General features: G+C 36.9%; 1 protein-coding gene across 1 annotated transcript; it reads right to left on the bottom strand.

Moving 5' to 3' along the window:
* Positions 1 to 400: 400 nt before the first annotated feature.
* Positions 401 to 11,008, bottom strand: Psma2 (proteasome 20S subunit alpha 2). The gene is made up of 8 exons (XM_027409403.2): positions 10,857 to 11,008; positions 8,834 to 8,910; positions 8,097 to 8,229; positions 5,978 to 6,100; positions 4,562 to 4,643; positions 2,147 to 2,220; positions 854 to 911; positions 401 to 762 (listed from the first exon to the last, which is right to left on the bottom strand). Exons 1-8 carry the CDS (start codon positions 10,895 to 10,897, stop codon positions 646 to 648), a joined length of 705 nt encoding a protein of 234 aa, XP_027265204.1. The 5' UTR covers positions 10,898 to 11,008; the 3' UTR covers positions 401 to 645.
* Positions 11,009 to 11,088: the final 80 nt, after the last annotated feature.

Genomic DNA, 11,088 nt, shown 5'->3' with positions numbered 1-11,088 from the left:
GTGCAATTCTTACCTTAGTATTTTATTACCAGCATTTACATGTACCCTTAAGAAATGATTTTTACATAATCTAGGGAATCCTTTTAAATATGTTTACCTACATGAGATGGAGAAACAAACAGGATTGATTACTTGCATATCTCCAAGGAGACCAATGTTGCTTAACACTCCACTGCTGTAGCACAACTGCAGAATACCCCAGGACCTCACTGATCCACACCCAAAAATGCATAACACAATTCATAGCCTGTCTCATGAATTCAAAGTATATAGAGTCTCTAAAAGTTCTAAAAGCCTTCATGTTTATTAAAACCCAGAACTGTCTTTTATGGAAACATAGGCATATTTGATAGTAAAAGGGGCAATGAGCTCTAATAACGAAAATAAATGAAAGTTAGAGTGATTTTTTTTATCATTTTACTTTGCAATGTAATTTCCAAAATCAACTAGGAATAAGTGAGAAAGAAGAACGTACAACCCTTACTCTTAAAAACTAGAAATTGGTCTTAACAGTTTATTGTGGTTATTATTTTAAAAATGTGAATCCATTAAACCATGTAGAAACAAGTCTGCACAAACAAAACATACTTTAAACATGAGTAAGTAGATAGATTGTGAGATCTGGGTTGTTCAGGCACATCTTTATTACGCTATGGCAGCCAAGTAATCCTTCACTTCAGTTGGGGTGAGTCTCCTAAAGCCAGCTTCGTTGCAGATCCCAACTTCTATGTTATCTTCTGTCATTTGCCCTTCAAAGCTTTCCTAATTGAGGAGGGAAGGAAAATGGTCAATTTCACAAGCAGTTCATTAGAAAAACCATCATTGCAAAACCATCACTGGATATTGAGCTAACCTTTAGTGTTAAGATGGCTGTATGAATGGCATCTTCCAGTTCTAGGTCTTCATTATATCTAAATAAAATATTGAAAAAAATGATGTTATAGATTCTTCATAACTATTTTAAATAAAAAGATAGCAAAAACATGAAATCTTTTAAAAATTTAATGGTCTTAAAAGTACTAAGTTATAAGACCACTCCCTAATCATCTCAATAAGAGATCTATCTCCAAATAATAGTGACACTTCTATTGAACTACTAATACCTACCATGAAAAAAAATTTCATTATTAAAAAAATTTTGTATGTTTCAGCAATACTATACTAAGTCAGACTACTGCTAAAATTCTTTATCATTAGTAATATTAGTAATATATGAAGACTCATAAATAAGTAAAATTTAAAGGTTTTTATCAAGACTGAGTTTACAATTTGATTAAAAGGCTAAGATCTTTAATAACCTAACATGAATATTATGTGAAAAATGTGCAAAGAAGGATCATCTATTAGACCTCAGCTATAAAACTTCCTATCCAAAATATCAGAGACAATGGAGGGCAAGGACAACACAGAGTCCAGAATACAGCTGTAATCGAAACAGCTGTGTGATCAGCACTGACAGCCAATTTTACACAGCACTCCATTCTTAGACATACATCATGTGACCTGCTCAATACCAACTACTCCTCTCACATTGTTTTATTTGCAACACAGGCTGGACCAGAGCCCACTCTGTAGTTCAGGCTGGCATTAACTTAAAGCAGTTCTTCTGACTTAGCCTCCCAATTGCTGGGATTACAGGCTTGGGCCTCCAAATTCAGCCATCTCAATTTTTAATTTTCAAGTCATTATTAAGTATCCTTCTCTAAATATAATGGCTTTTTAAAAAATATGATAGGGGAAATGAACTAAGATGTAAACATTTAAGAAACAACCTATGGTTTGGACATGTTCGCAGCACACCACTCAGGAAGCAGAGGCAGATCCCTGTGAGTTGGAAATGTGGCCTACATGGCAAGTCTAAGAAGAGCCAGGGCTACCTAGAGAAATCCTTCCAAACCCCCAAGTAAATAAATATTTTAAAAATGAAACAAGGTTGAGCAATAATCTTTAAGAAATGAGTAATATTACCACTAAATACACTGAAGACTAGGAAGTCAAGATATTAGGATGTTTTTTTCCTTTATCTCTTACTAGACTTAAATATAGAATGATACAACCAATCTGTTAGATCCATGAAACTAAACTTTTAAAGAGTTCTAACGTCTTAAGATCAGTCTGCGAAGGAATCTGATCCTAGGATGCCTACCTCTTCTCAAGGAAAGTTTTCCCATTCACATAGTTCTTCCCCATTGCTGTGGCCTTCCAGGCAAAGTAGGCTCCCTAATCAGGAGAGACAAACATTTTAAAACATACACACAACTCTATTACTCTGACATCTGAATTTAACTATCATTGGTCTCTAACTTCTAACGTCATGATTATTTATTGAGGTTGAATGGCAATTTCACAAAATAGGGTTTTGTTTAAAGGCTATAAAACAGATGACAAAGAGTCAGGAAAGAATTCAAAATTGTTACTCTGAACATGGTTAACAGTTTTCTCGGGTATTTATATATGTACACACACACACACACACACACACACACACACACACACACGTACAAATCAAAACTCATCAAACATTGATAATGAGTTAGAGCAATTACTGTAAATAAGATGTACTTTAGAAGTTAGATAAAAGGAAATAGGAGTTAAAGTAAAATACCAAGTAATATTTTAGCTTAATAGATTGAATGGATCTAAAACTGTGTCACATGCTGAAAACTGGTGTTCACGCATCTTGAGTGAACAGAGATGGCTTTTCATGGAAAAGTATCAGAAACTTTGAATATATTTTAATAGGGTCATGAAAAACTTGGCTTTCCAAATATTTAACAATCAAAAATTGGTTCAGAATCAGCATGTGAAGAATCCAACATGTTTTTGGCAGTTCTCTCCTAGGGTACCTATGTGACCTCACCACAGCTTTGGCTCTGAATACGTAAGTGCATTCTGCACTGCCATCATGCCATACAACACCAACCAACACTCACTTGAGACTACTGTATGTCGGGGAGTGTGTGCTTTTACTGTGCTTCAAAAACAAGTTTTCTACTTTTATAGGAGGACAATGGTTTAATTACAAGAAATAACAATGTTTGCATATCATCATTCCTAAGCCTAGAATTAGAATGCCATTGTTGGAATTTTAAATGTTGTTTGGGTTGCTGACTTGAGTTTCATAAAAACAACTAATAAGTGAATTTTAGATGGGATTAGAAATTCCAAGAATTTTTGAAATAGCCATAGGCATTTTCTGCTATTTCTGCAGTGAGTATGTGATGTGGTATCCTTAAGCATTGACAAGTATAAAATCAAAATGGTAACTCTGAAACTCCAAGGGCCTGTAGATTCAAGTATTCTACAATGACTTACTCTTTCTGTAAAAATAAAAACAAGCTATCCATCTCATTAGTTTTTAATAAAAGGTAAAATTACATGTACACCAAAGAACTGTTTTAAGATAGGTTGTCAGTCAATATTTGACTTGTGTATGTATTTTATATTTATCATGGTTACAAATAACTTTACTGGGTGAAAAAGGGTGGCAAGTGGAATGTTTAAGAAGCCCTTCATATAACAGCCTCACCTGAAAAAAACAAAGATATGCACATAGAGGAAAGCTCATTGTGAGGGTCAGACTATGCCTTTTAGAGTCAGTAAGGAAAAGGAGAACAAGGGATAAACACAGTTACAGACACTGCCTTCCTCTACTGGATAGAAAGGCAAGCCCGCATGCCAGGCCATTGACCTTCATACACTCACAGACATTCTCACAATCCCATGACTTATTTTGCCTTTTCAGTTTGTGATGGAAGAGTGTAAGGCTTGCATCAGAACTTGCTATTATCTAATAATTTATAAACAAAAATTCACTCCCTATCTTTGAGCTTTTTCTTAGGCTTCTCCTCACAGCAAACGGAACAATATGGAAAATACCCAGATATCAACCTTCTAGCTCAGTTAAGACACACATTACACAATCATTCTGTAAATCACTAAATTCAAGATAGATCAGTGCTTTTGTTCCAAGAGTCATACTCAAAACAACCCTAGCATCAAACTGATGGCAAAGATTGTATCACTGGTCTCCTGTTACACATCTCTGACTGATCTGTTTGCCAAAATAACAACTTGAGAGACTTAATGAAATTTGGTAACCACAACAACTCATTCTAGTACATGCTAACAAACATGACCAAAAAAGGACAAAAGCTAATGTGGCACATGGCTCCTTATCAAATAATGTTCTACAAAAAAAAAAAAAAAAAAGCTGAATGTGCAAACAAATGTATTCTACTTTAATTCTAAAATCGAAGTGAAGGGGCTTGAACAATGGCTTAGGGTTAAGAAGGATCCAAATTCTAGTCCCAACACCAAGTCAGGTGGCTCTCAACTACCTATAACTCAAGCTTCAGTGGGATCTGACTCCTCTGGCCTCCATGGGCACCTGCAGTTACATGCACATACCCACTAATTAAAGGTAAAAATAAATCATTAAAAACAAGTGGGAAGAAAAAAGAAAATTTTGCTAAATTTTAACATTTTATGGTTTCAAGTTTTATTAGATATATAAAAGGCAATTCTAACGAATGTTTCAAATATATGCAATGATACTTACAGATGGATCTGACTGAAATAAATATGGCCGTCCCTCATTCCATCCACAAATAAGTAAAGAAACACCAAATGGACGAACACCACTGTAGAAAGAAAATAAGAATGACTTGGAATAAAGAATTTATATATACTCACAAGTAAAGCAAAGTACCAAGCAAACTGAGTTAGATTTCCTAACTTTAACTTCTAATGAACCCATTTAAAATCAATTCTGTTTTATTAGTTAGGAACAGCAGTGAGCCTAAGTTAAATGACATACTTGCTAAGGTTTGGTTCCCAAAAGTTCATGAGAAAGTACTTCTCAGTGTAACATAATTACAAAATTGTGTCAAGAGGTGGGAAATGGTGCCATCCTGGGGAAGGTTAATAATATTTGTTTCTCAGAGTGGGTTAGATGTTGCAGAAGTAGATTAGTTTCTATGGAATAGATCACTTCCCACTTTCTTACTTTCTCTTACTGTGTGACTTCTAGCCATGTAATGCTATCTGTCAGAAAAACCTTGCCAAATAGTCTGTACAACTATGAACCATAACCTTGGACCCAAAGAGCTCTGAACTAAATAAAACTATTTGAGATATTTTGTTACAATAACACAAAGTGGAGTAAGACACACACCTATAAAGGTGTTACTATCTAAGCATGGAGAAACACATCTTAACATATTTAATAAATATCTCTTTCACACTAGGCTTATCTATCAGCAATTACTTTTACACTAACTCATCACAGTAATAACTTAAGACTATTGGGGAGCTGGAGAGATGGCTCAGCGGTTAAAAGTATTGGCTGCCATTCCTGAGGTCCTGAGCTCAATTCCCAGCAACTACATGCTGAGTCACAACTATGTAACAACTGTAGTCTCATAAAATTATCATGGAATCAGATGCCCTCTTCTGGTGTGCAGACATACAAGAAGACAAAACACCCATCTACATAAATAAAATACAAAACATTTCTTTTAAAAAACAATACTGGCATTAAAACCTTATTGCTGTTTTCATATGCTCACAGTTACTTTAAGTTGAAAAGCTAAGTACAGAGGCATTAAAGATTGCCTATAAAGAATCACTGGCCAAGGGCCCTTTTAAAATCAAGATGCTTCTCTCATTCTTTTTCCCCCCTTTTTCTTCCTTTTGAAACAGTATCTATGTAACCCAGATTTGCCTTGAATTTGTGATTTACCTCCCTGAGGTAAATTACCAAATACTCAGTTTACAGGTGTGCAGCATCATATACAGTCACATTTTGCCTTAAAATTATTTCCAGTCAAAATCAGAAATATTCATTATCATAGGGATTTTCTTCATTTGTTAGCAAATACACAAAGAAGACAACTCTTACTTATCTGTTTTCTTTTACAATTTTTTTCCTTCTTCAAATTCATGATACATGTCTTCAAGTAATAAAACAACTTACCCCGATTGGGTATACTCTTGCATCACAGAGGCTACTCTCTGCACCAGCTGAGCTGTGGGAATGGGTTCTTGATAGACAAGATAGTATTGCTGGGCAAGTTTCCGAGCTCTGTGCACAAGTACTCTAAAGTAATAAAGAAAAATAATTAAAGTATAACACTACTAACTACCCCATAACTTTCTTCTAAAAGCACACACACACACAACACAAGCTTAGCATGGGCTCTCCCTAATAGCTATCAGCTCAGAGGTAGTCTCTTGACACCTGATTCCAGTGGATTTAGAAAAGAAACAGAATTACAAGAGAAGGCAAACAGAAAGAGAAGCAGGACTAGAGTACAGATACTAACAGATTTAGGGATCGGGAGAGACGGCTTAGCAGTTAATAGCACTGGCTGCTCTTTCTGGGGACACAGGTTTAACACCCAGCACCCACATGGAGGCTCACAACCATCCTAACTCCATTTTCAGGGGGGTCCAACGCCCTCTTCTGGCCGCTGGGGGCGGTGCATGCACACAGTACAGATATATATGCAGGCAAAACTTGTACACACTGTTTAAAGGCAACAGATTTAATTTACAAAATGAGAGCCTCATGCCTCCTACTCTGACTTCTACCAAATTGCCCCCCTTGTCTTGAGAGCAGTCTATTTACACTTCACTCAGCCACCCCAAACATAGATGCATATGAATATACTCATTCAATTCTGGGCATATTTCTGTCCCTATGTCTCTGTTTTTTTCTGTAGTTTTCCTTAAACTCTGCCTCAATCGAAATAGCCTTCAAAGATTAAATAAACAGTAAGAAACCACTTTTTATACAGCGTATAAAAGTGTATTATTGTGATGGTTAATCTTGGTTGTCAACCTGACTACAATTGGAATTAACTGGGATCTAAGTTGCTGTAAGAATTTTTAAATATCAGATTATTTGAAGCAAGAAGACACATACCCTAAATCTGGTGGTGCCAACCCAGATAAAAAGGTCACAGAACAAAGAAACTGCTTTTAGCTTTCTTGCCTCACTCAAGCTGGACAGTGTCTATCCTACTGCCACCAGTATTAAAGACAGCTTCTTCAGGATTCCAACACTGCTGAGATGTCCAGTCTCAAGGACTGAAAAACATTCTCAGCCTTTCTGCCATTGTACAGCCAGTTAGACTTCCCAGACTACATCGTGGAAGTCAGTCTAATAAGCCCCACAGGGAAAACAAAATATGTTTAAGCACACACGCACGCACATATACATATACATATATATATATATATCCTATCAGTTCTGTTCCTTCAGAGAACACTGACAAACACAACTATATAGTAATCAAATATATTAAGAAAAAGATGATTTATCTTCATCGGCTCATGCCTAATTATCTGAAATTTGCACATTATCTCTCTCTAAGACACATATGTCCTTACTTCCTAAGTTTATTTTATCAGCAACAGTCTACTGCAGTGTCCACTCTACACAGTGGTATAGAATTTTCCACAAGAGGAAAGCTAATCATATTCTGGTAACTCTGTTGACTTATAATTCCAAGTGAAACTCTATCTTGTTTCATAAAATTAAATAACTTTGGTTTTAGTTGTATATGACAAAAAGGAAGCTATCAATCTCTTTCAACTTACTGGTATCCCAGTGTAACAGGGATACTCTCTCTTTTCCAGTGAAATACAAAGGGAGTGATTCTACAAGCCTATGAATGAATCTTGGATGGCCACTCAGAAGCCTTCAGTGGCCTTAAAGAAAAGAGCATAAATAAACAGAATGAGGTTAACTTTACATGGTTCGTGTTTTCTCTTGCTGCCTGAATCACCTTAACAATACTTTACGAAAACATGAATGCAGTTGAACATTTTTAAGGTGCATCACAACACCAAAGCTCCTCCTACCAAGTCCTTAGACGGAGGAAATGAGATAGTGATGAGAAAAAAACAGGTAAGTAGGTAATTTATCACCTCTTTGACAACTGTGTTTCACAAGATCAACTTCCATAAAGTAACTCTTTACAGGCAAACTAAACTTAGGTATCATCAGGCTGCCAGGACTAAAAGAAACAATGACAAAAAAGGATTAAGATATCAGATCATGAGAAAACGCTGTAAATGGTATGTAATACCTGTAATCTGGGCCCATGCCACTATACACCAAACCGATATGCTTGGTAATCGGTTCCACTTTGTGTACACTCCTTTCATCGTACAGGATGGATTTCTGCTTTTTCTCAGTTGCTAAAACTACACCATTTGCAGCTTAAAAGAGAGGAAAAAAAAGATAAATATTATAATGTATTCTTCATTAGCTTTCTACTTACAGATCTATTAAATTTGTTGCTTTCTCTAGATTATAAAACCTTTTTTTGGATTCTTATACAAAAGTTACCTAAGAAATAATAAATCATCTTTTCTGTCATTGGTCATTTATATTGCACAAACAAAAAAATCCCCATAGTGGCAGGTATTACCCAGTCCCTCTCAACACTTTCAGGTTTACTGGTTTTAAAACAATAAACTTCATTAACTATTCTAATATAAACAATAAGAAATTTCTCTATAAGGATACTGGAACATACAATAATTTTATCTTTAGATGTTTTACAAGTCCTTTATAAATAAGATAAAACTTCCACAGAAAAAGAAGACTGTCGAAAAATAAAATAGAAATAATTTTCTGAGAAAAAGACTACTTATGGATTATCCCAATAGATTAAAATGCTGTATTTGCTGTGAAATTTAAACGAAGCTGAATGCTATTTTCTTTAAACTTCAAAATTCTCTAATCTAACAAAAAGACTGTTAAGAATCTATTTCAGGTAACTATTAACAAGCATCCAAAGTGAATGAAACTTTTAATTACCTTTAATTCCTACTGAAGGGGCTCCTCCAGCTACAGCAGCCAAAGCATATTCAATCTGGACAAGCTTACCAGATGGGCTTAAAAAGAAACAAAGGTATTTGCTATATTTGCACACTTCTGACAGAAGGAAGACATACAGGTCAACTAACCAAACATGTTGGCTCCTGAGATCTGCCATAAAGTTGTTTGGAAACTACACTTACTAGATTTGGATAGGCTCGGGGGGAACAATAATTCTCTTTCCTTTGCTTTAACTATGGTTTATCCTGTCCACAATTCTCTTTATTCTTAAATGTTCGAGCAGCCAGCTCTTTCTCATCCTTTAGTTTCGAAACTCACCAAGCACAGGCCTTTCCTGAGAGCTTGGTCTGAAGTTATACTCCTACCTCTTTCAATAAAATTTCCAGTAACAGAAAAACACTGTGCCGAACCAGTAGGCATCAATTTCTTTTGCTCATTTATCATTTTCAGCCAAATGCAACCTGGAAGAAAACTTGCTTTACTTCCTATCTCTGTCAGCTTGCACCACTAAGAGTTTTAAGACTAAAAACAATGTTTTCTTCCTAAATAGCTAAACCTCATCATGTTAAAAAAAAAAAAAAAAAAGGTTTGTTAAAGAAATCTGTTGTGAAAACATTCAGACATTTATTATAAAAGATTCAGGGGGTGAGGATGTGGCTCCTATCTATGGCAGGATACTTGCTCAGAATCCATGACACAGCAAAAAACAGGTATGGTAGTGCACTACTAGAAACCTGTCACCAGGGAAGCAGACACAGGAAGATAAGCTGAAGTTCATCCTTAGTTACTGGCCATTTTAAGCTAGCCTGGGCTACAAATGACTCTGTCTCAAAAAGAAATCTAAAAAACTTTCCAGTCCCTTATGATCTATATTCCTTCGCTTCAGCTCCAATGAGGCCACACTTAAAAACCTCATTATTGTTTTGTTTATAAATATACGTGACTACCATGCATAATTAGTCTCTGCCTTAGTAGATAATGAAATTATTTACTAAGGAATTAAGTGGAATTCATTCAAACTTTCCAAAATACAACAAAATTGCAAACCCTCTCTTCCTACTTGAAACTACAAAACGGCAGTTTTCAAAAGAAAGACAATATATTGTAACGAAAAGTATATTCATTTTGTTTTTAAAACGAAGTTTGAATATCGACTTGGCTACTCATGGACAACCTTGCTGTGGTTAGCTCATCCGTATAGGTGGTAGTGGAAAACCAGTTACAGTTAAATTCAACAAGTAGACCCTGGTTGCCTTCAGTTGGATCCTTAAGAAAATGGCCAAACCGTAGTCCAAATTCTTCCATAATGAAATTTCTTAAACGGAACGATGAGGAAACAAAGTACATATATTTCTCTAACTCTCTGTCCCATAACAGAAAGGTCTAAAATCTTTTTAAAGCAATCTTTTCGTGATGTGTCAAGCAAAACATCGACTTCAGCTTATCAGTCTGAGCGTGCCACGAAAACCTGATAGGAAATCGGCTTTCATTTTGTAGTTCTTAGGCTTCTATAGGAGCATAGTGGAAACCGAAAGCAGAGTGAGCTTCAACGTACACTGTTGCTACACGGGAGACTAAGCCTCGGATTGAAGACGAAGACTGGGACTGAACCGTAAGGAAGGATTTCCCAAAACAAAAGGAGGGTCTCACACGACTGACCAAGAATCAGTTTCCAAAGCTCCGGCTCAGACCTATCTGGGCCAGGAAGGAAATGCTAGTCCTCAATGGACCAGCTGGAAACATGCTATCCCAAATCACCCATTTTCTAATCTAGAGAGGGAAAGCCAGTGCCTGACTCGGAGCCTCCAGATCCTCAGCCCCAAAGGCGGCGGGCCCCTAGCAGGGCCCGGGCCTGGCATAGCACATGACTCTGCAAAGCTGCAAGTGCAGCTCCATCCCCCACGCGCCCCTGCGGAAACACCAGCCAGATCCAGGACACGGGGACCAGGTCTGGGGCACTCCTGGGACCTGTGATGCATGGAACGTGGGGTCCCTCGGGTACCTGAATGTAGTCAGCGAAAAGCTATAGCCGCGCTCTGCCATCTTTACCCGGGAAGCCGGAAAACAGCCACGCCCATGCGCGGTGCGTCTGTTTCCTTTGATTCTCTCTTTTCTCTGATTGGAGGAGAGTCAGAAGCGCTCCAGGGGCAGCTGGGAGTTGGAGTTTGAGGATCTGAGACAGCGGGACATTGAGTTCGCGCGCATGTGTAGGAGCAGCCGTGCGCATGCTCTGA

The sequence above is a fragment of the Cricetulus griseus genome, chromosome 3 (assembly GCF_003668045.3).
Source record: "Cricetulus griseus strain 17A/GY chromosome 3, alternate assembly CriGri-PICRH-1.0, whole genome shotgun sequence".
Classification (NCBI taxonomy): domain Eukaryota; kingdom Metazoa; phylum Chordata; class Mammalia; order Rodentia; family Cricetidae; genus Cricetulus; species Cricetulus griseus.
This window is presented reverse-complemented; position numbering and strand designations above follow the sequence as displayed.